The sequence below is a fragment of the Anomaloglossus baeobatrachus genome, chromosome 4, assembly GCF_048569485.1.
Source record: "Anomaloglossus baeobatrachus isolate aAnoBae1 chromosome 4, aAnoBae1.hap1, whole genome shotgun sequence".
Taxonomy (NCBI): domain Eukaryota; kingdom Metazoa; phylum Chordata; class Amphibia; order Anura; family Aromobatidae; genus Anomaloglossus; species Anomaloglossus baeobatrachus.
Genome location: NC_134356.1, coordinates 11,030,193 through 11,057,639, shown reverse-complemented (window position 1 = coordinate 11,057,639; position 27,447 = coordinate 11,030,193). Strand labels below are relative to the sequence as shown.

At 48.3% G+C, this 27,447-nt stretch overlaps 1 protein-coding gene across 2 annotated transcripts in view; it reads right to left on the bottom strand.

Moving 5' to 3' along the window:
- The window catches only part of LOC142302539 (sodium- and chloride-dependent betaine transporter-like), a 40,433-nt gene extending 24,613 nt beyond the window's left edge, over positions 1-15,820 (bottom strand). Inside the window, exons 1-2 of one of the 2 annotated variants that reach the window (XM_075343635.1) lie at positions 15,800-15,820; positions 7,865-8,079 (exon numbers count right to left, since the gene is read on the bottom strand). In XM_075343635.1, the coding sequence (XP_075199750.1) occupies positions 7,865-8,075 (211 nt within the window). In that variant the 5' untranslated portion in view covers positions 8,076-8,079; positions 15,800-15,820. Of the gene's footprint in view, positions 1-7,864; positions 8,080-14,298; positions 14,439-15,799 lie in introns of those variants that run through there. The other variant, XM_075343634.1, reaches the window with a different exon arrangement.
- Between the last annotated feature and the right edge of the window lie 11,627 nt (positions 15,821-27,447).

The window sequence follows — 27,447 nt, the reverse complement described above, 5'->3', positions numbered from 1 at the left end:
GCACCAGTATCTTGTCCCAGTGTTCCTGGTTACTGGCACCAGTATCTTGTCCCCAGTGTTCTTGGTTACTGGCACCAGTATCTTGTCCCAGTGTTCTTGGTTACTGGCACCAGTATCTTGTCCCAGTGTTCCTGGTTACTGGCACCAGTATCTTGTCCCCAGTGTTCTTGGTTACTGGCACCAGTATCTTGTCCCAGTGTTCTTGGTTACTGGCACCAGTATCTTGTCCCCAGTGTTCTTGGTTACTGGCACCAGTATCTTGTCCCCAGTGTTCTTGGTTACTGGCACCAGTATCTTGTCCCAGTGTTCTTGGTTACTGGCACCAGTATCTTGTCCCAGTGTTCCTGGTTACTGGCACCAGTATCTTGTCCCCAGTGTTCTTGGTTACTGGCACCAGTATCTTGTCCCAGTGTTCTTGGTTACTGGCACCAGTATCTTGTCCCCAGTGTTCTTGGTTACTGGCACCAGTATCTTGTCCCAGTGTTCCTGGTTACTGGCACCAGTATCTTGTCCCCAGTGTTCTTGGTTACTGGCACCAGTATCTTGTCCCAGTGTTCTTGGTTACTGGCACCAGTATCTTGTCCCCAGTGTTCTTGGTTACTGGCACCAGTATCTTGTCCCCAGTGTTCCTGGTTACTGGCACCAGTATCTTGTCCCAGTGTTCCTGGTTACTGGCACCAGTATCTTGTCCCCAGTGTTCTTGGTTACTGGCACCAGTATCTTGTCCCCAGTGTTCTTGGTTACTGGCACCAGTATCTTGTCCCCAGTGTTCTTGGTTACTGGCACCAGTATCTTGTCCCCAGTGTTCTTGGTTACTAGCACCAGTATCTTGTCCCAGTGTTCTTGGTTACGGGCACCAGTATCTTGTCCCCAGTGTTCTTGGTTACTGGCACCAGTATCTTGTCCCAGTGTTCTTGGTTACTGGCACCAGTATCTTGTCCCCAGTGTTCCTGGTTACTGGCACCAGTATCTTGTCCCAGTGTTTTTGGTTACTGGCACCAGTATCTTGTCCCCAGTGTTCTTGGTTACTAGCACCAGTATCTTGTCCCCAGTGTTCTTGGTTACTAGCACCAGTATCTTGTCCCCAGTGTTCTTGGTTACTGGAACCAGTATCTTGTCCCAGTGTTCTTGGTTACTGGCACCAGTATCTTGTCCCAGTGTTCTTGGTTACTAGCACCAGTATCTTGTCCCCAGTCTTCTTGGTTACTGCCACCAGTATCTTGTCCCAGTGTTCTTGGTTACTAGCACCAGTATCTTGTCCCAGTGTTCTTGGTTACTGGCACCAGTATCTTGTCCCAGTGTTCTTGGTTACTGGCACCAGTATCTTGTCCCAGTGTTCTTGGTTACTGGCACCAGTATCTTGTCCCCAGTGTTCCTGGTTACTGGCACCAGTATCTTGTCCCAGTGTTCTTGGTTACTGGCTCCAGTATCTTGTCCCCAGTGTTCTTGGTTACTGGCACCAGTATCTTGTCCCCAGTGTTCTTGGTTACTGGCACCAGTATCTTGTCCCCAGTGTTCTTGGTTACTGGCACCAGTATCATGTCCCCAGTGTTCTTGGTTACGGGCACCAGTATCATGTCCCAGTGTTCTTGGTTACTGGCACCAGTATCATGTCCCCAGTGTTCTTGGTTACTGGCACCAGTATCTTGTCCCAGTGTTCTTGGTTACTGGCACCAGTATCTTGTCCCAGTGTTCTTGGTTACTGGCACCAGTATCTTGTCCCAGTGTTCTTGGTTACTGGCACCAGTATCTTGTCCCAGTGTTCCTGGTTACTGGCACCAGTATCTTGTCCCAGTGATCCTGGTTACTGGCACCAGTATCTTGTCCCAGTGTTCTTGGTTACTGGAACCAGTATCTTGTCCCCAGTGTTCTTGGTTACTGGCACCAGTGTCTTGTCCCAGTGTTCTTGGTTACTGGCACCAGTATCTTGTCCCCAGTGTTCTTGGTTACTGGCACCAGTATCTTGTCCCAGTGTTCTTGGTTACTGGCACCAGTATCTTGTCCCAGTGTTCTTGGTTACTGGCACCAGTATCTTGTCCCCAGTGTTCTTGGTTACTGGCACCAGTATCTTGTCCCAGTGTTCCTGGTTACTGGCACCAGTATCTTGTCTCCAGTGTTCTTGGTTACTGGCACCAGTATCTTGTCCCAGTGTTCTTGGTTACTGGCACCAGTATCTTGTCCCCAGTGTTCTTGGTTACTGGCTCCAGTATCTTGTCCCAGTGTTCTTGGTTACTGGCACCAGTATCTTGTCCCCAGTGTTCTTGGTTACTGGCACCAGTATCTTGTCCCAGTGTTCTTGGTTACTGGCACCAGTATCTTGTCCCCAGTGTTCTTGGTTACGGGCACCAGTATCTTGTCCCCAGTGTTCTTGGTTACTGGCACCAGTATCTTGTCCCCAGTGTTCCTGGTTACTGGCACCAGTATCTTGTCCCCAGTGTTCTTGGTTACTGGCACCAGTATCTTGTCCCAGTGTTCTTGGTTACTGGCACCAGTATCTTGTCCCCAGTGTTCTTGGTTACGGGCACCAGTATCTTGTCCCAGTGTTCCTGGTTACTGGCTCCAGTATCTTGTCCCCAGTGTTCTTGGTTACTGGCACCAGTATCTTGTCCCCAGTGTTCTTGGTTACTGGCACCAGTATCTTGTCCCCAGTGTTCTTGGTTACTGGCACCAGTGTCTTGTCCCAGTGTTCTTGGTTACTGGCACCAGTATCTTGTCCCCAGTGTTCTTGGTTACTGGCACCAGTATCTTGTCCCAGTGTTCTTGGTTACTGGCACCAGTATCTTATCCCAGTGTTCTTGGTTACTGGCACCAGTATCTTGTCCCCAGTGTTCTTGGTTACTGGCACCAGTATCTTGTCCCCAGTGTTCTTGGTTACTGGCACCAGTGTCTTGTCCCCAGTGTTCTTGGTTACTGGCACCAGTATCTTGTCCCCAGTGTTCTTGGTTACTGGCACCAGTGTCTTGTCCCAGTGTTCTTGGTTACTGGCACCAGTATCTTGTCCCCAGTGTTCTTGGTTACTGGCACCAGTATCTTATCCCAGTGTTCTTGGTTACTGGCACCAGTATCTTATCCCAGTGTTCTTGGTTACTGGCACCAGTATCTTGTCCCCAGTGTTCTTGGTTACTGGCACCAGTATCTTGTCCCCAGTGTTCTTGGTTACTGGCACCAGTATCTTATCCCAGTGTTCTTGGTTACTGGCACCAGTATCTTGTCCCCAGTGTTCTTGGTTACTGGCACCAGTATCTTGTCCCCAGTGTTCTTGGTTACTGGCACCAGTATCTTGTCCCCAGTGTTCTTGGTTACTGGCACCAGTATCTTGTCCCCAGTGTTCTTGGTTACTGGCACCAGTGTCTTGTCCCCAGTGTTCTTGGTTACTGGCACCAGTATCTTGTCCCCAGTGTTCTTGGTTACTGGCACCAGTGTCTTGTCCCAGTGTTCTTGGTTACTGGCACCAGTATCTTGTCCCCAGTGTTCTTGGTTACTGGCACCAGTATCTTGTCCCCAGTGTTCTTGGTTACTGGCACCAGTATCTTATCCCAGTGTTCTTGGTTACTGGCACCAGTATCTTGTCCCCAGTGTTCTTGGTTACTGGCACCAGTATCTTGTCCCCAGTGTTCTTGGTTACTGGCACCAGTATCTTGTCCCCAGTGTTCTTGGTTACTGGCACCAGTATCTTGTCCCCAGTGTTCTTGGTTACTGGCACCAGTATCTTGTCCCCAGTGTTCTTGGTTACTGGCACCAGTATCTTATCCCAGTGTTCTTGGTTACTGGCACCAGTATCTTGTCCCCAGTGTTCTTGGTTACTGGCACCAGTGTCTTGTCCCAGTGTTCTTGGTTACTGGCACCAGTATCTTGTCCCCAGTGTTCTTGGTTACTAGCACCAGTATCTTGTCCCCAGTGTTCCTGGTTACTGGCACCAGTATCTTGTCCCCAGTGTTCTTGGTTACTGGCACCAGTATCTTGTCCCCAGTGTTCTTGGTTACTGGCACCAGTATCTTGTCCCCAGTGTTCTTGGTTACTGGCACCAGTATCTTGTCCCCAGTGTTCTTGGTTACTGGCACCAGTATCTTGTCCCCAGTGTTCTTGGTTACTGGCACCAGTGTCTTGTCCCAGTGTTCTTGGTTACTGGCACCAGTATCTTGTCCCCAGTGTTCTTGGTTACTGGCACCAGTATCTTGTCCCCAGTGTTCTTGGTTACTGGCACCAGTATCTTGTCCCCAGTGTTCTTGGTTACTGGCACCAGTATCTTGTCCCAGTGTTCTTGGTTACTGGCACCAGTATCTTGTCCCCAGTGTTCTTGGTTACTGGCACCAGTATCTTGTCCCAGTGTTCTTGGTTACTGGCACCAGTATCTTGTCCCCAGTGTTCTTGGTTACTGGCACCAGTATCTTGTCCCAGTGTTCTTGGTTACTGGCACCAGTATCTTGTCACCAGCTTTCTCTAATGGATGCCTAAGGCTAGGTTCACATTTACGTTGTTTTGCATCAGTCACATGCGTTGCTTGACGCTTGTGACTGATGCGTTGTACAACGGGTGACAATAATTGGAATTAGAAATCGGATTCCGTTGTAAAACGAGAGAGAGAGAGAACAATCAGCTGATCGCCCGGCCGCCGGCTTTTGAGAGCGATCAGATGATCTCCCGGCGGCCGGCTATTGTTAACGATCAGCTGATCGCTCACAGAAACCAGCCGCTGGGTGATCAGCTGATCACTCACAGAAGCCAGCCGCCGGGTGATCAGCTGATCGCTCACAGAAGGGGCCGCCGGGTGATCAGCTGATCGCTCACAGAAGTCGGCTGCCGGGAGATCAGCTGATCGCTCACAGAAGTCGGCTGCCGGGTGATCAGCTGATCGCTCACAGAAGCCAGCCGCCGGGTGATCAGCTGATCGCTCACAGAAGGCGGCTGCCGGGTGATCAGCTGATCGCTCACAGAAGGCGGCTGCCGGGAGATCAGCTGATCGCTCACAGAAGGTGGCTGCTGGGAGATCAGCTGATCGCTCACAGAAGGCGGCTGCCGGGAGATCAGCTGATCGCTCACAGAAGGCGGCTGCCGGGTGATCAGCTGATTGCTCACAGAAGGCGGCTGCCGGGTGATCAGCTGATCGCTCACAGAAGGCGGCTGCTAGGCGATCAGCTGATCGTACGGCTGCCGAGAGAGAGCATGCGCAGCGAAATTATAAGGATTCGGCTGCTTAAAAAACGTTACTTTCTGCGTTTCTGCCGCCCGACGGTCAATCGTTCCACGACTGATCAGTCAGGAGGAGGATGCAACGCAAGGGCATCAGTCACAATCCACCACTCATATTAAGGGTGCTTTACACGCTGTGACATCGCTAGCGTTTGCTAGCGATGTCGCGAGCGATAGCACCCGCCCCCGTCGTTAGTGCAACATTTGGTGATCGCTGTCGTAGCGAACAATATCGCTACTGCAGTGTCACATGCACATACCTTATCAGCGACGTCGCTGTGGCCGCCGAACAATCCCTCCTTCAAGGGGGAGGTGCGTTCGGCGTCATAGCGACGTCACTGCGGCGTCACTAAGTGGCCACCCAATAGCAGAGGAGGGGCGGAGATGAGCGGCCGGAACATGTCGCCCACCTCCTTCCTTCCGCATTGGCGGTGGAGGCAGGTAAGGACATGTTTGTCGTTCCTGCGGTGTCACAGATACTGATGTGTGACACCAAAGAGCGACGAACAACCAGCGGCATGCACCACCAACGATATTATGAAAAGGAGCGACGTGTCAACAATCAACGATTTTTGACGTTTTGCGATCGTTGGGCGTCGCACACGCTGCGATGTCGCTAACGATGCCGGATGTGCGTCACTAACGACGTGACCCCGACGATATATCGTTAGCAATGTCGCAGCGTGTAAAGTACCCTTTAGTCTATGGGAAACTACGGAATCCGCCAAACAGATTGCATTGTTTATCAGGGCGGCGGATTGTGACTGATGCAAAACAACGGAAATGTGAACCTAGCCTTAGAAGGAACGGTCACCTATAAACCTGGAGATTTCTCCTTTTTGCACATTTCTGATGGGAGATCACACGAAATAAGAAATGATTTGTCTTAAGTCGCTCTGTTTTTCCTTTATCCTCAGTCCAGAATTATTCCCATTATTGACATAACATTCAATAAGGAACAAAAAGTATCTTCAAGAAATATCATTATAGCCATAAATTACAATGTACAAAGTGTGAGGTTCTGACTGCACATCTTGATCATTGCATGTGAGCCCCCCTGCCCGACACGTCGACCTCTCAGGCGGGACCCTAAAGACTCAGGATCTCGCTATATTTGCTCTAAATAAAATGAGGATTAAAAAAGTGGGTGGGCACGGGACCCCCCACACCTAAAAAATAAAAGAAGCAGCGCCCGAGATGACCACGAGTCAGGAGTGAGGAGGGCACGCTGAGTCCTCTCTGGGGGATGAATATTTTCTTTTGTCTCATCTGGGGTCATATATTTATGGGGGCTCGGGATGGATTGGTGTTGGGGCTGAAACTTATTTAGGGTCCAGAATAGAGGATGATATTAATATAAGGGTCTGGATTTATTCAGGGGTCGGATATTAGATCAGGGTCTGGACTGTGAAATGATATTAGTATAGGGAGTCTGAATATATTTTGGGGTCTGATATCGATGTAGGGGTTTGAATATATTTAGGGGGGCTGGTCTTGGGTCTGATATTAGACAGGAGTCTAGTGTCTGATATATAGGGGTCTGGTCAATGACGTGAAATTATTATAGAGGATCTGGTCTGTGATCTAAAATTAAAATAGGGGGTCTGGTCTGGGGTCTAATATTGCACAGGAGTCTAGTGTGGCGTCTTATATTATTTAGGGGTCTGGACTGAGGTTTAAAATTACTATTGGGGGGTCTGAATAAATGTAGGGTCTGATACAAATATATGGGTGTGATCTTGGGTCTAATACCAATATTGGGGGTCTGAATATATTTCGAGATTCTAGTCTGATGTCTGACATTGATCAAGGGTTTGGTCTAGGGTCTGATGTTAATATAGTTAAAGGGCCTGGTTTGGGGTCTTATTTTAGTCTATGTCTGTGGTCAGGGGGTTTAATATAAATATACATGATATGAATATATTTTGGGGGGTCTGGTCTGGAATCTGGAATTATTATATGGCTGTGGTCTTGTCTGGGGTCTGATGTTAATATAGGGGTCTGAATATAGTTAAAGGGCCTGGTCTGGGGTCTTATGCTAATACATGTCTGTGACCTGGGGTCTCATTACAATATATGGGACTGAATATATTTAAGGGGTCTTCTTTGGAGTCTGATTTTTATATAGGGGGTGTGATTAGGGAGTCTTACAATATTATTGGGGTCTGAATATATTTAAGGGATCTGGTCTGGGATCTCATATTGATGTAGGAGTCTGGTTTGGGGTCATGTGTTAATATGATCAATTCTAGGGGCTTGACTATATTTAAAGGGGTCTAGTCTGGGTTTTGATATTAATATCAGGGGTCTGAATATATTAAATGGGGTGGGTCTGAGATTATTATAGGGGGTCTGAATATATTAAAAGGGGGCTGGTCTGGGGTCTGATATTATTATAGGGGGTCTGGCCAGATTTAAGGGGTCTGGTCTGGGGTCTGATATTATTATAGGGGGTCTGAATATATTTAGCTGGACCCTTTTATATAAGTATTGCCTATATAAAGGGCTTTCCTTTGGCCGCGAAGCTTTAAATTTTGGGAGAAGTGAATATTTTCTATAAATTTCCCGCGGGGGGGGATCACCATCATATCATGGTGCGGCCTCACAAGCGGTGGGGTATTGGTAATTCGGAGTAACCCTTTAAGGGTTCGTACGTATCTTGTTGTGTACTCACCGCCTCCATTCTTATAACACAGGTACGGGAATCTCCAGACGTTCCCGAGTCCGATGATTTCACCGGCGACGGACAGGACAAATTCCACCTTGTTGCCCCACTGGCCTCTGTCCTCCATTTTGGCCTCGGTCTTCTGGCCTTCTGACGGGGCGCGCAGAACCTCGCACTTTTCGGCCCTGTTCCAGGATTCTTCACAGCTCTTCCGACCCATTGCCCTATGGACAGAAAAGGGGTGTTACTCAGAGTCAGCTGGTGCCCGGCTGTGACATGACATATACGCTGAATTGACCCATTCATCAACAGCAAAGCGGCACAACATTCCACACGAGGGTGACACCAGCGAGCAAGCGCATCAGGACTCTGACTGCGGCCATACAGCCCTTCATTCTGCAGTGCTGAGAACTAATCACTGGAAAGTAAAGGCCTGAAGCCTGAGGCTGCACTACTGAGGTCCTCCAGTCAGGTGCAGTGTTGTCATGGAGACCTGGTGTGGACGGCACTGACATAAGGAGGCACAATGGCGGTCCACCAGTCCGCAGGGAGGCCGTGACCATCTCTGATCACATATGACGGCCATATTGCCTTCTTCAGTTTCTATGGCACCCATAAACACCACAGTTCCCAGCAGCCATGCATTTACTGGGGTCACACCACACCCTAAAGTGGGCTTTTGGGGGCATTCATGGGTGTTTTGTGGAGCGGTGAATCTGTATCTATGTTTATTGCCCTCTATAGCATATTCTACAGTTTTATATATTGCCTAGCAACCCGAGGCCGTCCGGCCTGGTGACCACCATTTCCATCCATGAGTCCCAGGTGCTGAAGTAGTGACAGGAAGTGTTATCTGCGATACAGCACACTGCCTCTCCACACTGCACAGACTTGTTTCAGGGTTCTCCAATCAATACAAATAAAAATCACAAAGAAAAGGGGAAAAACAGAAGAGCTGTGTAATGGAGGAAATGCACATAAGAGAGGTAGAGGCAGCTCCGCTCCCCGAATACACGTGTACATGGCGTACAGACGCCACACGGGGTCCAAACCGGCATCAAAGAAGCACCAGGAACCGAGCAAAACCACATCACACACAAGGAGCGGCCATCAAACGATCACCAGTAACCATGTCACTGCCAACTACAAGTGTGATACTGTCTGCTGAGATACATATAATCTAATCCTCTCCTGTGTGATACCATCTGCTGAGCTGTATCTAATCCTGTCCTGTGTGATACTGTCTGATGAGCTGTGTATCTAATCATATCCTGTGTGATACTGTCTGCTGAGCCGTGTATCTAATCCTCTTCTGTGTGATACTGTCTGCTGAGCTGTGTATCTAATCCTCTCCTGTGTGATACTGTCTGCTGAGCTGTGTATGTAATCCTCTCCTGTGTGATACTGTCTGATGAGCTGTGTATCTAATCCTCTCCTGTGTGATACTGTCTGCTAAGCTGTGTATCTAATCCTCTCCTGTGTGATACTGTCTGCTGAGCTGTGTATCTAATCCTCTCCTGTGTGATACTGTCTGCTAAGCTGTGTATCTAATCCTCTCCTGTGTGATACTGTCTGCTGAGCTGTGTATCTAATCCTCTCCTGTGTGATACTGTCTGCTGAGCTGTGTATCTAATCCTCTCCTGTGTGATACTGTCTGCTGAGCCGTGTATCTAATCCTCTCCTGTGTGATACTGTCTGCTGAGCTGTGTATCTAATCCTCTCCTGTGTGATACTGTCTGCTGAGCTGTGTATCTAATCCTCTCCTGTGTGATACTGTCTGCTGAGCTGTGTATCTAATCCTCTCATGTGTGATACTGTCTGCTGAGCTCTGTATCTAATCCTCTCCTGTGTGATACAATGCTGTGAATAGAGCAGAGCCTGGATCGGATGCGTCTGTCTCCAGCTGTGGGTACACGGACACTACAGTCTGCTCCTCTGTGGATGACGCGCTGCTCTGGGTCCCGCCGTCACCTTCCTGATATTACGAAGATCGCGCGGTACAAAACCACCAACAACAACAAAAAAAAACAAACCTCCCAATTACCTCCAGATGTTCCCCTCACTGACCCCCCACTGCTGGCAGGAGCCCATAGAGGAAATCAAGGCCAAGTCATGGGGTAACTCAGGTATTATTAAAGGGACAGTACAGCTGACAGGAGGAATTACTGAGGAAACTTTATGTTATTAGGTGGCAGGAATTTTCTGTGGTTTTCTGGTATTTATGTAAAATTCTGCAGCGTTCTGATCCATCGTCCTGGTGCCGGGAGACTTCTCCCCCAACTGGATCTCACACACACGAGAGACGAGGAACGGATCAACGTCCAAAACCGATGCGAGGGGAAAAAAAAAACGTTTTCCATAGACTCCAATGTTAAAAAGATTCACATCCATGTGTCTCCTCTGATCTGATGGATGACTCACCCGGGAGAATACATGTTGGTGCAGGACAGCGCGGTGCCACCACCGGCGCTCTGCGGGTGCAATGCGCATGTCTATAACGACTGAGACACGCAAGGACATGCGCATTGTGCCATAGAGCGCCGGCGGTGGCACCGCGCTGTCCTGCACTAACACGTATTCTCCCGCGTGAGTCATCCATCAGATTAGAGGAGACACATGGATGTGATTCTGCCTTATCAGCGCTTTACTGCACCGTGCACCAACTGAGCACTTCATGGAAACTGCCCCGAATATTGGAAACTTCTATGTTTTTGGTACTTTACCTATATTGAATGTAAACTGCATAATGATATTACCTCGCTATAAGACCTACCCAGAAAGTGAGCCCTGGGAGGAGTTTTGGGGCTTTTTGGATTTTTGGAGTAGGCTTAAAATATAGGCCCTACTCCAAAAATAAGCCCTAGATGCGGTTCAATAAGGAAGTGTCCAAAAAGCTAAAAAACTTAAAGGCTACAGCAGAACTCTTCATCAATGAAAGCAGACACCCCCAAAAGCAAGCAGACACCCCCAAAAGAAAGCAGACACCCCAAAAGAAAGAAGACAGCCCCAAAAGAGAGCAGACACCCCAAAAGAAAGAAGACAGCCCCAAAAGAGAGCAGACAACTCAAAAGAAAGCAGACAACTGAAAAGAAAGCAGACAACTCAAAAGAAAGCAGACACCCCAAAAGAAAGAAGACACCCCCAAAAGAAAGCAGACAGCCCCAAAGGAAAGAAGACAGCCCCAAAGGAAAGAAGACAGCCCCAAAGGAAAGAAGACAGCCCCAAAAGAAAGAAGACAACCCAAAAAGAAAGAAGACACCCCAAAAGAAAGCAGATATATTCAAAAGAAAGCAGACACCCCCAAAAGAAAGCAGACACCCCCAAAAGAAAGCAGATATATTCAAAAGAAAGAAAACACCCCCAAAAGAAAGTAGACAGTCCCAAAAGAAAGACAGTCCCAAAAGAAAGCAGACATCCTCAAAAGAAAGAAGACACCCCCAAAAGAGAGCAGACACCTCAAAAGAAAGCAGACACCCCAAAAGAAAGAAGACAGCCCCAAAAGAAAGAAGACACCCCCAAAAGAAAGCAGACACCCCAAAAGAAAGAAGACAGCCCCAAAGGAAAGAAGACAGCACCAAAATAAAGAAGACAGCCCCAAAAGAAAAAAGACAGCCCCCCAAAAAAAAAAAGACAGCCCCAAAAGAAAAAAAGACAGCCCCAAAAGAAAGAAGACACCCCCAAAGGAAAGAAGACAGTCCCAAAGGAAAGAAGACAGCCCCAAAAGAAAGAAGACAGCCCCAAAAGAAAGCAGACACCCCAAAAGAAAGCAGACACCCCAAAAGAAAGACAGCCCCAAAAGAAAGCAGACAGCCCCAAAACAAAGAAGACAGCCCCAAAAGAAAGAAGACAGCCCCAAAAGAAAGCAGACACCCCCAAAGGAAAGCAGACACCCCCAAAAGAAAGAAGACAGCCCCAAAAGAAAGCAGACACCCCCAAAAGAAAGCAGACAGCCCCAAAAGAAAGCAGACAGCCCCAAAAGAAAGAAGACAGCCCCAAAAGAAAGAAGACAGCCCCAAAAGAAAGAAGACAGCCCCAAAAGAAAGAAGACAGCCCCAAAAGAAAGAAGACAGCCCCAAAAGAAAGCAGACACCCCCAAAGGAAAGCAGACACCCCCAAAAGAAAGAAGACAGCCCCAAAAGAAAGCAGACACCCCCAAAGGAAAGCAGACAGCCCCAAAAGAAAGCAGACAGTCCCAAAGAAAGCAGGCACCCCCAAAAGAAAGAAGACAGTCCCAAAAGAAAGCAGACATATTCAAAAGAAAGAAAACACCCCCAAAAAAAGCAGACAACCCAAAAAGAAAGAAGACACCCACAAAAGAAAGAAGACATCCTCAAAAGAAAGCAGGCACCCCCAAATGTAAGACACCCCAAAAGAAAGCAGACACCTCCAAAAGAAAGCAGACACCCCCAAAAGAAAGCAGACACCCCCAAAAGAAAGCAGACACCCCCAAAAGAAAGCAGACACCCCCAAAAGAAAGACACCCCCAAAAGAAAGCAGACATCCTCAAAAGAAAGCAGACACCCCAAAAGAAAGACACCCCAAAAGAAAGCAGACATCCTCAAAAGAAAGAAGACACCCCCAAAAGAAACACACCCCAAAAGAAAACAGGCACCCCCAAAAGAAAGCAGACATCCTCAAAAGAAAGCAGACACCACAAAAGAAAGTGCTGATGGTGGATGGGCTCTCACACAGAGGTCTGCGTTGCTGTCAGGTTCCTCGTCGTTACAGCTCCATTGCACTGCAGCTCTCATTCGGTAGCATTATCACTCAGCGTGAGTCATACCGCTTCCAGTCACCAGGGGGAGCCAACTGCTGTAGAACGCAGGGGGACCTGACAGCGACGCAGATCTGTATGTGAGAGCCCATTCACTTGCCAACTCTAATTGTTTAGGATCTGGTAAATGCGATTCTTTTAGGGGGTGTCTGCTTTCTTTTGGGGGGTAACCTTAGATAGATAGATAGATAGAGATAGATAGAGGGATAGACAGACAGACCGATATAGATAGATAGAGACAGATAGAGATAGATAGATAGATAGATAGAAGGGATAGATAGATAGATAGATAGATAGATAGATAGAGGGATAGATAGATAGATAGATAGATAGATAGATAGATAGATAGAGATAGATAGAGATAGATAGATAAGCGCTGACCGTCCATTGTCTAGGGCTGCACCTTACCGGCGGTGACTGCCTCTCTGTACTAAGTATTTTTTTAAGGTCACTCCCCTCCCGCCAGCTGCTCCACCTATCAGCACTCACTGGAGAGGAGGAGGCGGAGCATCACTCACGGTATAAGACTCATTGGGATGGGCCTTTTTGGGGAGCATCCTGCGCCTCCCTGGAATAATGATCGGGCATGTTGAATTTTCACACCCGCTCTTCTTGTTCTCGGTGGAGACGCCTGGCAGCCATATGATTGTGTGCAGCGCCTTCCTGCTGATGGTTTCCACGTATCTCATTGCTTTTGTCTTCCACTCTAATCAGGCTGGTTGATACAACCGCTAATACTCTCCGTAATAAACTATTTTACGACGTCTCCGCTATTCGCCAGCGCTTTATAATACTGCAGCACGGGGAAAGTGTAATAAAGAGCAAGGTGCACCATGGGCGGCAGAGCAGTTAACCAGTTATGCACCCCACAGAATAAAAACACTTAGATACACCTGTATCTGCATTGGGGAAAGCTGGGTGTCCCACGGGTCACCGCTACCTCTGCACCCAGCTTTCCTATACATGCTGGCTAAGACAAGGGAACGAGGCTGCTTTGGCGTCTGGACAGGGACAATGCTGCCAAATGTATAAATATCAGTAAATCAGTGATCAGCGCGAATTGCAATGAGCGACCGAGTGTGATCATCTGGAAGGAGAATAATCAGATCAAAGAAAGAAGCAAAAGTCTGAAAATGGGTTTGAGGTGCAGTACCGCACCCCGCCTGCGGGAGTGCTGCAGCGCTCAGTCAGCCATCTGCAAGGACACAATGCCCCACAGCGCCCCTAGAGGCTGAGGCAGGTATTGCAGCCTATCTATAATGCCATGCAGTAGGATAACCCCTGATCATAGTATTTATACAGCCCTTGTCACACAGCAGACATCATTAATATCAAGTCAATCACCCACAGTCAGACTGTGATGGCTGATAACAGGGAGCTGCAGCTTGCATTGAACTCCGCACAGAAGATGGGATGACAATATAAAGTTTCTTCAAAAGTGACAGATGAGTGAAAGGTCGGGGTTAAGCAGCAGGATTAATGCAATAATAACAGCTGAGGGTCCACCAGCCTTGGCTGACAGCTGAGAACAAAAGCTTGCATAGTATATATAGAGGAGATAAGTTGCAAGGTTAGTGTCTCTTTAAGAACTCATGAGGCTGCTGCCAACATATTCGGGAGTGAGTAGTAGAGAAATTGTTACCAGGGTTTGTTGCAAAATTCCACACACCTTAAAAGTGTTGACGCCCCTCACTCACAGCAGCGCAGGACACAGCAGCGCAGGACACAGCAGCAGTCACAGCAGAGTCATAGAGGACCGAGCCGCTCCAGATACGTCCACGACTAAAGGATCATTCATCTGACTATAACATAGGGGCGAGGAGGCGTGAAGAGGGGCGGACACAGAGGCGTACACCGGCCCCAAATAATGCCCACACCACTACACACTGTGCACCCAGCACCCCAACATGGCACCAGCCCGAAATCAGGGCACCACCCCCTGTCCAAAGCAAGAGACGGACTCGTCACCCAGAAAAATGGGGAGAACAATCACTAACAAAGCAATCAGAAACACCTCTAACATTACTGATCCTGTATTATCCTCCAGAGCTGCACTCACTCTTCTGCTGGTGCAGTCACTGTGTACATACATTACATTACTGATCCTTGGTTACCTCCTGTATTATACTCCAGAGCTGCACTTACTCTTCTGCTGGTGCAGTCACTGTGTACATACATTACATTACTGATCCTGAGTTACCTCCTGTATTATGCTCCAGAGCTGCACTCACTATTCTGCTGGCGCAGTCACTGTGTACATACATTACATTACTGATCTTGAGTTACCGCCTGTATTATCCTCCAGAGCTGCACTCACTCTTCTGCTGGTGCAGTCACTGTGTACATACATTACATTACTGATCCTGAGTTACCTCCTGTACTCCTGTATTATACTCCAGAGCTGCACTCACTATTCTGCTGGGGCAGTCACTGTGTACATACATTACTGATCCTGAGTTACCGCCTGTATTATACTCCAGAGCTGCACTCACTATTCTGCTGGTGCAGTCACTGAGCACATACATTACTGATCCTGAGTTACCTCCTGTATTATACTCCAGAGCTGCCCTCACTATTCTGCTGCTGCAGTCACTGTGTACATACATTACATTACTGATCCTGAGTTACCTCCTGTATTGTACTTTAGAGCTGCACTCACTATTCTGCTGGTGCAGTCACTGTGCACATACATTACTGATCCTGAGTTACCTCCTGTATTGTACTCCAGAGCTGCACTCACTATTCTGCTGGTGCAGTCACTGTGTACATACATTACATTACTGATCCTGAGTTACCTCCTGTATTATACTCCAGAGCTGCACTCACTATTCTGCTGGTGCAGTCACTGTGTACATACATTACTGATCCTGAGTTACCTCCTGTATTATACTCCAGAGCTGCACTCACTATTCTGCTGGTGCAGTCACTGTGTACATACATTACATTACTGATCCTGAGTTACCGCCTGTATTATACTCCAGAGCTGCACTCACTATTCTGCTGGTGCAGTCACTGTGTAAATACATTAGATAACATATACTGATCCCAAGCTACATTCTGTATTATACTCCAGAGCTGCACTCATTTTTCTGTTGGTTGTTATAAGAAGCTGGTGGTTGCACAGTTTGGCATATCTCCTACACTGAGGGTGCACAGATTTTGTAGAATACCTGGAGAAAAGCCGACACACTCTTCAGAGTGCAAATCATCATTCTGCTATGTTGGACATCTTGAGAGATTTCAGCTCTGAAGCCAGGAGGATGGTTAATCTCAGAGTGGACTTCAGCTTGAAGCAGTCATTGTTCTGTGGATCCATAGCACTGCCCTGCTGGTAATGCACACCAAGTCCATCGTGCAGCGGTTTGTGCTTCAGAGCTGTTGTTCCCACTATAGAAGAAAGATGTAAACAGAGTCAGATAAGACTGATGACAGCACAGGACCCCATATTTCCCTGCATACGCCCCCTACAGGCGGATATTACACTCCAGGTCCTGCAGTGGGGGCACTTACAGGCTGAATGAGGTACTACATGCAATGCAAATCCTGCCATGTTTCTCACACATTGGAATAGGGCGACCTCTGCCCTCAGCAGGGTATTACTGATTGTATCAGGTGCAGCACTCACCCAGCAGCCCCCCCGGCAGCTCAGGGGTTACAGGGCTTGGTCACCCAGCAGCCCCCCCCCCCCGGCAGCTCAGGGGTTACAGGGCTTGGTCACCCAGCAGCCTCCCCGGCAGCTCAGGGGTTACAGGGCTTGGTCACCCAGCAGCCCCCCCGGCAGCTCAGGGGTTACAGGGCTTGGTCACCCAGCAGCCCCCCCCGGCAGCTCAGGGGTTACAGGGCTTGGTCACCCAGCAGCCCCCCCGGCAGCTCAGGGGTTACAGGGCTTGGTCACCCAGCAGCCTCCCCGGCAGCTCAGGGGTTACAGGGCTTGGTCACCCAGCAGCCCCCCCGGCAGCTCAGGGGTTACAGGGCTTGGTCACCCAGCAGCCCCCCCGGCAGCTCAGGGGTTACAGGGCTTGGTCACCCAGCAGCCCCCCCCGGCAGCTCAGGGGTTACAGGGCTTGGTCAGCCGCAGCCTCCCCGGCAGCTCAGGGGTTACAGGGCTTGGTCAGCCGCAGCCTCCCCGGCAGCTCAGGGGTTACAGGGCTTGGTCACCCAGCAGCCCCCCCCCCCCCGGCAGCTCAGGGGTTACAGGGCTTGGTCACCCAGCAGCCCCCCCGGCAGCTCAGGGGTTACAGGGCTTGGTCACCCAGCAGCCCCCCCGGCAGCTCAGGGGTTACAGGGCTTGGTCAGCCGCAGCCCCCCCGGCAGCTCAGGGGTTACAGGGCTTGGTCAGCCGCAGCCTCCCCGGCAGCTCAGGGGTTACAGGGCTTGGTCACCCAGCAGCCCCCCCGGCAGCTCAGGGGTTACAGGGCTTGGTCAGCCGCAGCCCCCCCGGCAGCTCAGGGGTTACAGGGCTTGGTCACCCAGCAGCCCCCCCGGCAGCTCAGGGGTTACAGGGCTTGGTCACCCAGCAGCCCCCCCCGGCAGCTCAGGGGTTACAGGGCTTGGTCAGCCGCAGCCCCCCGGCAGCTCAGGGGTTACAGGGCTTGGTCACCCAGCAGCCCCCCCGGCAGCTCAGGGGTTACAGCCCCTGACCCCATTCCTCTGGAGGAGATGGATATTGGGAAACCTCGCACAGAGCAGGGGTCAGTCACCTGTGAGTGAGAGCCCTGTCAGCACATTGCATAACTACAGCGTGCCAGTGCCTGAGCTCACCCAGAAGAGTCAGCGCCCCCTGCTGGCACCAGGGATTGTGAGGCGAGTGTACAGAGGATAAATCCAGTGGTGAGTATGACAAACAGCACAGAAGGAAAAATCAGCCTGCTCCACAGACTATGACATCACCAACCAATCATAGATCAGCCTGCTCCACAGACTATGACATCACCAACCAATCATAGATCAGCCTACTCCACAGACTATGACATCACCAACCAATCATAGATCAGCCTGCTCCACAGACTATGACATCACCAACCAATCATAGATCAGCCTACTCCACAGACTATGACATCACCAACCAATCATAGATCAGCCTGCTCCACAGACTATGACATCACCAACCAATCATAGATCAGCCTACTCCACAGACTATGACATCACCAACCAATCATAGATCAGCCTGCTCCACAGACTATGACATCACCAACCAATCATAGATCAGCCTACTCCACAGACTATGACATCACCAACCAATCATAGATCAGCCTGCTCCACAGACTATGACATCACCAACCAATCATAGATCAGCCTGCTCCACAGACTATGACATCACCAACCAATCATAGATCAGCCTACTCCACAGACTATGACATCACCAACCAATCATAGATCAGCCTGCTCCACAGACTATGACATCACCAACCAATCATAGATCAGCCTGCTCCACAGACTATGACATCACCAACCAATCATAGATCAGCCTGCTCCACAGACTATGACATCACCAACCAATCATAGATCAGCCTACTCCACAGACTATGACATCACCAACCAATCATAGATCAGCCTGCTCCACAGACTATGACATCACCAACCAATCATAGATCAGGCTGCTCCACAGACTATGACATCACCAACCAATCATAGATCAGGCTGCTCCACAGACTATGACATCACCAACCAATCATAGATCAGCCTGCTCCACAGACTATGACATCACCAACCAATCATAGATCAGGCTGCTCCACAGACTATGACATCACCAACCAATCACAGATCAGCCTGCTCCACAGCCTATGACATCACCAACCAATCACAGATCAGGCTGCTCCACAGACTATGACATTACCAACCAATCATAGATCAGGCTGCTCCACAGACTATGACATCACCAACCAATCATAGATCAGGCTGCTCCACAGACTATGACATCACCAACCAATCATAGATCAGGCTGCTCCACAGACTATGACATCACCAACCAATCATAGATCAGCCTGCTCCACAGACTATGACATCACCAACCAATCATAGATCAGCCTGCTCCACAGACTATGACTTCACCAGCCAATCATAGATCAGCCTGCTCCACAGACTATGACATCACCAACCAATCATAGATCAGCCTGCTCCACAGACTATGACATCACCAACCAATCACAGATCAGCCTGCACCACAGACTATGACATCACCAACCAATCACAGATCAGCCTGCTCCACAGACTATGACATCACCAACCAATCATAGATCAGCCTGCTCCACAGACTATGACTTCACCAGCCAATCATAGATCAGCCTGCTCCACAGACTATGACATCACCAACCAATCATAGATCAGCCTGCTCCACAGACTATAACATCACCAACCAATCACAGATCAGCCTGCTCCACAGACTATGACATCACCAACCAATCATAGATCAGGCTGCTCCACAGACTATGACATCACCAACCAATCATAGATCAGGCTGCTCCACAGACTATGACATCACCAACCAATCATAGATCAGCCTGCACCACAGACTATGACATCACCAACCAATCACAGATCAGCCTGCTCCACAGACTATGACATCACCAACCAATCATAGATCAGCCTGCTCCACAGACTATGACTTCACCAGCCAATCATAGATCAGCCTGCTCCACAGACTATGACATCACCAACCAATCATAGATCAGCCTGCTCCACAGACTATGACATCACCAACCAATCATAGATCAGCCTGCACCACAGACTATGACATCACCAACCAATCATAGATCAGCCTGCTCCACAGACTATGACATCACCAACCAATCACAGATCAGCCTTCTCCACAGACTATGACATCACCAACCAATCATAGATCAGCCTGCTCCACAGACTATGACATCACCAACCAATCATAGATCAGCCTGCACCACAGACTATGACATCACCAACCAATCATAGATCAGCCTTCTCCACAGACTATGACATCACCAACCAATCATAGATCAGCCTGCTCCACAGACTATGACATCACCATCCAATCATAGATCAGCCTGCTCCACAGACTATGACATCACCAACCAATCATAGATCAGCCTTCTCCACAGACTATGACATCACCAACCAATCATAGATCAGCCTTCTCCACAGACTATGACATCACCAACCAATCATAGATTAGCCTGCTCCACAGACTATGACATCACCAACCAATCATAGATCAGCCTTCTCCACAGACTATGACATCACCAACCAATCATAGATCAGCCTGCTCCACAGACTATGACATCACCATCCAATCATAGATCAGCCTGCTCCTCAGACTATGACATCACCAACCAATCATAGATCAGCCTGATCCACAGACTATGACATCAGCAACCAATCATAGATCAGCCTTCTCCACAGACTATGACATCACCAACCAATCATAGATCAGCCTGCTCCACAGACTATGACATCACCAACCAATCACAGATCAGCCTGCTCCACAGACTATGACATCACCAACCAAACATAGATCAGCCTGATCCACAGACTGACATCACCAACCAATCATAGATCAGCCTGCTCCACAGACTATGACATCACCAACCAATCATAGATCAGCCTGCTCCACAGACTATGACATCACCATCCAATCATAGATCAGCCTGCTCCTCAGACTATGACATCACCAACCAATCACAGATCAGCCTGCTCCTCAGACATGACATCACCAACCAATCATAGATCAGCCTGCTCCACAGACTATAACAGCACCAGCCAATCATAGATCAGCCTGCTCCACAGACTATGACATCACCATCCAATCATAGATCAGCCTGCTCCACAGACTATAACAGCACCATCCAATCACAGATCAGCCTGCTCCACAGACTATGACATCACCAACCAATCATAGATCAGCCTTCTCCACAGACTATGACATCACCAACCAATCATAGATCAGCCTTCTCCACAGACTATGACATCACCAACCAATCATAGATCAGCCTGCACCACAGACTATGACATCACCAACCAATCACAGATCAGCCTGCTCCACAGACTATGACATCACCAACCAATCATAGATCAGCCTGCTCCACAGACTATGACTTCACCAGCCAATCATAGATCAGCCTGCTCCACAGACTATGACATCACCAACCAATCATAGATCAGCCTGCTCCACAGACTATGACATCACCAACCAATCATAGATCAGCCTGCACCACAGACTATGACATCACCAACCAATCATAGATCAGCCTTCTCCACAGACTATGACATCACCAACCAATCATAGATCAGCCTGCTCCACAGACTATGACATCACCATCCAATCATAGATCAGCCTGCTCCACAGACTATGACATCACCAACCAATCATAGATCAGCCTTCTCCACAGACTATGACATCACCAACCAATCATAGATCAGCCTTCTCCACAGACTATGACATCACCAACCAATCATAGATTAGCCTGCTCCACAGACTATGACATCACCAACCAATCATAGATCAGCCTTCTCCACAGACTATGACATCACCAACCAATCATAGATCAGCCTGCTCCACAGACTATGACATCACCATCCAATCATAGATCAGCCTGCTCCTCAGACTATGACATCACCAACCAATCATAGATCAGCCTGATCCACAGACTATGACATCAGCAACCAATCATAGATCAGCCTTCTCCACAGACTATGACATCACCAACCAATCATAGATCAGCCTGCTCCACAGACTATGACATCACCAACCAATCACAGATCAGCCTGCTCCACAGACTATGACATCACCAACCAAACATAGATCAGCCTGATCCACAGACTGACATCACCAACCAATCATAGATCAGCCTGCTCCACAGACTATGACATCACCAACCAATCACAGATCAGCCTGCTCCTCAGACATGACATCACCAACCAATCATAGATCAGCCTGCTCCACAGACTATAACAGCACCAGCCAATCATAGATCAGCCTGCTCCACAGACTATGACATCACCATCCAATCATAGATCAGCCTGCTCCACAGACTATAACAGCACCATCCAATCACAGATCAGCCTGCTCCACAGACTATGACATCACCAACCAATCATAGATCAGCCTTCTCCACAGACTATGACATCACCAACCAATCATAGATCAGGCTGCTCCACAGACTATGACATCACCAACCAATCATAGATCAGCCTGCACCACAGACTATGACATCACCAACCAATCACAGATCAGCCTGCTCCACAGACTATGACATCACCAACCAATCATAGATCAGCCTGCTCCACAGACTATGACTTCACCAGCCAATCATAGATCAGCCTGCTCCACAGACTATGACATCACCAACCAATCATAGATCAGCCTGCTCCACAGACTATGACATCACCAACCAATCATAGATCAGCCTGCACCACAGACTATGACATCACCAACCAATCATAGATCAGCCTGCTCCACAGACTATGACATCACCAACCAATCATAGATCAGCCTGCACCACAGACTATGACATCACCAACCAATCATAGATCAGCCTGCTCCACAGACTATGACATCACCAACCAATCATAGATCAGCCTTCTCCACAGACTATGACATCACCAACCAATCATAGATCAGCCTGCTCCACAGACTATGACATCACCAACCAATCATAGATCAGCCTGCACCACAGACTATGACATCACCAACCAATCATAGATCAGCCTGCTCCACAGACTATGACATCACCAACCAATCATAGATTAGCCTGCTCCACAGACTATGACATCACCAACCAATCATAGATCAGCCTTCTCCACAGACTATGACATCACCAACCAATCATAGATCAGCCTGCTCCACAGACTATGACATCACCATCCAATCATAGATCAGCCTGCTCCTCAGACTATGACATCACCAACCAATCATAGATCAGCCTGATCCACAGACTATGACATCACCAACCAATCATAGATCAGCCTTCTCCACAGACTATGACATCACCAACCAATCATAGATCAGCCTGCTCCACAGACTATGACATCACCAACCAATCACAGATCAGCCTGCTCCACAGACTATGACATCACCAACCAAACATAGATCAGCCTGATCCACAGACTGACATCACCATCCAATCATAGATCAGCCTTCTCCACAGACTATGACATCACCATCCAATCATAGATCAGCCTGCTCCACAGACTATGACATCACCAACCAATCATAGATCAGCCTGCTCCACAGACTATGACATCACCAACCAATCACAGATCAGCCTGCTCCTCAGACTATGACATCACCAACCAATCATAGATTAGCCTTCTCCACAGACTATGACATCACCAACCAATCATAGATCAGCCTTCTCCACAGACTATGACATCACCAACCAATCATAGATCAGCCTTCTCAACAGACTATGACATCACCAACCAATTATAGATGAGCCTGCTCCACAGACTATGACATCACCAACCAATCATAGATCAGCCTGCTCCTCAGACTATGACATCACCAACCAATCATAGATCAGCCTGCTCCACAGACTATGACATCACCATCCAATCATAGATCAGCCTTCTCCACAGACTATAACAGCACCATCCAATCACAGATCAGCCTGCTCCTCAGACTATGACATCACCAACCAATCACAGATCAGCCTGCTCCTCAGACATGACATCACCAACCAATCATAGATCAGCCTGCTCCACAGACTATAACAGCACCAGCCAATCATAGATCAGCCTGCTCCACAGACTATGACATCACCATCCAATCATAGATCAGCCTGCTCCACAGACTATAACAGCACCATCCAATCACAGATCAGCCTGCTCCTCAGACTATGACATCACCAACCAATCATAGATCAGTTTTCTCCACAGACTATGACATCACCAACCAATCATAGATCAGCCTTCTCCACAGACTATGACATCACCAACCAATCATAGATCAGCCTTCTCCACAGACTATGACATCACCAACCAATTATAGATGAGCCTGCTCCACAGACTATGACATCACCAACCAATCATAGATCAGCCTTCTCCACAGACTATAACAGCACCAGCCAATCATAGATCAGCCTGCTCCTCAGACTATGACATCACCAACCAATCATAGATCAGCCTGCTCCACAGACTATAACAGCACCATCCAATCACAGATCAGCCTGCTCCACAGACTATGACATCACCAACCAATCATAGATCAGCCTGCTCCACAGACTATAACAGCACCATCCAATCACAGATCAGCCTGCTCCACAGACTATGACATCACCAGCCAATCATAGATCAGCCTGCTCCTCAGACTATGACATCACCAACCAATCACAGATCAGCCTGCTCCTCAGACATGACATCACCAACCAATCATAGATCAGCCTGCTCCACAGACTATAACAGCACCAGCCAATCATAGATCAGCCTGCTCCTCAGACTATGACATCACCAACCAATCACAGATCAGCCTACTCCACAGACTATGACATCACCAACCAATCATAGATCAGCCTTCTCCACAGACTATGACATCACCAACCAATCATAGATCAGCCTTCTCCACAGACTGACATCACCAACCAATCATAGATCAGCCTTCTCCACAGACTATGACATCACCAACCAATTATAGATGAGCCTGCTCCACAGACTATGACATCACCAACCAATCATAGATCAGCCTGCTCCTCAGACTATGACATCACCAACCAATCACAGATCAGCCTGCTCCACAGACTATGACATCACCAACCAATCACAGATCAGCCTGCTCCTTAGACATGACATCACCAACCAATCATAGATCAGCCTGCTCCACAGACTATGACATCACCATCCAATCATAGATCAGCCTGCTCCACAGACTATAACAGCACCATCCAATCACAGATCAGCCTGCTCCTCAGACTATGACATCACCAACCAATCACAGATCAGCCTGCTCCTCAGACTATGACATCACCAACTAATCATAGATCAGCCTGCTCCACAGACTATAACAGCACCAGCCAATCATAGATCAGCCTGCTCCACAGACTATGACATCACCATCCAATCATAGATCAGCCTGCTCCACAGACTATAACAGCACCATCCAATCACAGATCAGCCTGCTCCTCAGACTATGACATCACCAACCAATCATAGATCAGCCTTCTCCACAGACTATGACATCACCAACCAATCATAGATCAGCCTTCTCCACAGACTATGACATCACCAACCAATTATAGATGAGCCTTCTCCACAGACTATGACATCACCAACCAATTATAGATGAGCCTGCTCCACAGACTATGACATCACCAACCAATCATAGATCAGCCTTCTCCACAGACTATAACAGCACCAGCCAATCATAGATCAGCCTGCTCCTCAGACTATGACATCACCAACCAATCATAGATCAGCCTGCTCCACAGACTATGACATCACCAACCAATCATAGATCAGCCTGCTCCACAGACTATAACAGCACCATCCAATCACAGATCAGCCTGCTCCACAGACTATGACATCACCAGCCAATCATAGATCAGCCTGCTCCACAGACTATAACAGCACCATCCAATCACAGATCAGCCTGCTCCTCAGACTATGACATCACCAACCAATCATAGATCAGCCTTCTCCACAGACTATGACATCACCAACCAATCATAGATCAGCCTTCTCCACAGACTATGACATCACCAACCAATCATAGATCAGCCTTCTCCACAGACTATGACATCACCAACCAATCATAGATCAGCCTTCTCCACAGACTATGACATCACCAACCAATTATAGATGAGCCTGCTCCACAGACTATGACATCACCAACCAATCATAGATCAGCCTTCTCCACAGACTATAACAGCACCAGCCAATCATAGATCAGCCTGCTCCTCAGACTGTGACATCACCAACCAATCATAGATCAGCCTGCTCCACAGACTATGACATCACCAACCAATCATAGATCAGCCTGCTCCACAGACTATAACAGCACCATCCAATCACAGATCAGCCTGCTCCACAGACTATGACATCACCAGCTAATCATAGATCAGCCTGCTCCTCAGACTATGACATCACCAACCAATCACAGATCAGCCTGCTCCTCAGACATGACATCACCAACCAATCATAGATCAGCCTTCTCCACAGACTATAACAGCACCAGCCAATCATAGATCAGCCTGCTCCTCAGACTATGACATCACCAACCAATCACAGATCAGCCTGCTCCACAGACTATGACATCACCAACCAATCATAGATCAGCCTTCTCCACAGACTATGACATCACCAACCAATCATAGATCAGCCTTCTCCACAGACTATGACATCACCAACCAATCATAGATCAGCCTGCTCCACAGACTATGACATCACCATCCAATCACAGATCAGCCTGCTCCTCAGACTATGACATCACCAACCAATCACAGATCAGCCTGCTCCTCAGACATGACATCACCAACCAATCATAGATCAGCCTGCTCCACAGACTATAACAGCACCAGCCAATCATAGATCAGCCTGCACCACAGACTATGACATCACCAACCAATCATAGATCAGCCTGCTCCACAGACTATGACATCACCATCCAATCATAGATCAGCCTGCTCCACAGACTATAACAGCACCATCCAATCACAGATCAGCCTGCTCCTCAGACTATGACATCACCAACCAATCATAGATCAGCCTTCTCCACAGACTATGACATCACCAACCAATTATAGATGAGCCTGCTCCACAGACTATGACATCACCAACCAATCATAGATCAGCCTTCTCCACAGACTATAACAGCACCAGCCAATCATAGATCAGCCTGCTCCTCAGACTATGACATCACCAACCAATCATAGATCAGCCTTCTCCACAGACTATAACAGCACCAGCCAATCATAGATCAGCCTGCTCCTCAGACTATGACATCACCAACCAATCATAGATCAGCCTTCTCCACAGACTATGACATCACCAACCAATCATAGATCAGCCTTCTCCACAGACTATGACATCACCAACCAATTATAGATGAGCCTTCTCCACAGACTATGACATCACCAACCAATCATAGATCAGCCTGCTCCTCAGACTATGACATCACCAACCAATCATAGATCAGCCTGCTCCACAGACTATGACATCACCATCCAATCATAGATCAGCCTGCTCCACAGACTATAACAGCACCATCCAATCACAGATCAGCCTGCTCCTCAGACTATGACATCACCAACCAATCATAGATCAGCCTGCTCCACAGACTATGACATCACCATCCAATCATAGATCAGCCTGCTCCACAGACTATAACAGCACCATCCAATCACAGATCAGCCTGCTCCTCAGACTATGACATCACCAACCAATCATAGATCAGCCTTCTCCACAGACTATGACATCACCAACCAATCATAGATCAGCCTTCTCCACAGACTATGACATCACCAACCAATCATAGATCAGCCTTCTCCACAGACTATGACATCACCAACCAATCATAGATCAGCCTTCTCCACAGACTATGACATCACCAACCAATCATAGATCAGCCTTCTCCACAGACTATGACATCACCAACCAATTATAGATGAGCCTTCTCCACAGACTATAACAGCACCAGCCAATCATAGATCAGCCTGCTCCTCAGACTATGACATCACCAACCAATCATAGATCAGCCTGCTCCTCAGACTATAACAGCACCATCCAATCACAGATCAGCCTTCTCCACAGACTATGACATCACCAACCAATCATAGATCAGCCTTCTCCACAGACTATGACATCACCAACCAATCATAGATCAGCCTTCTCCACAGACTATGACATCACCAACCAATCA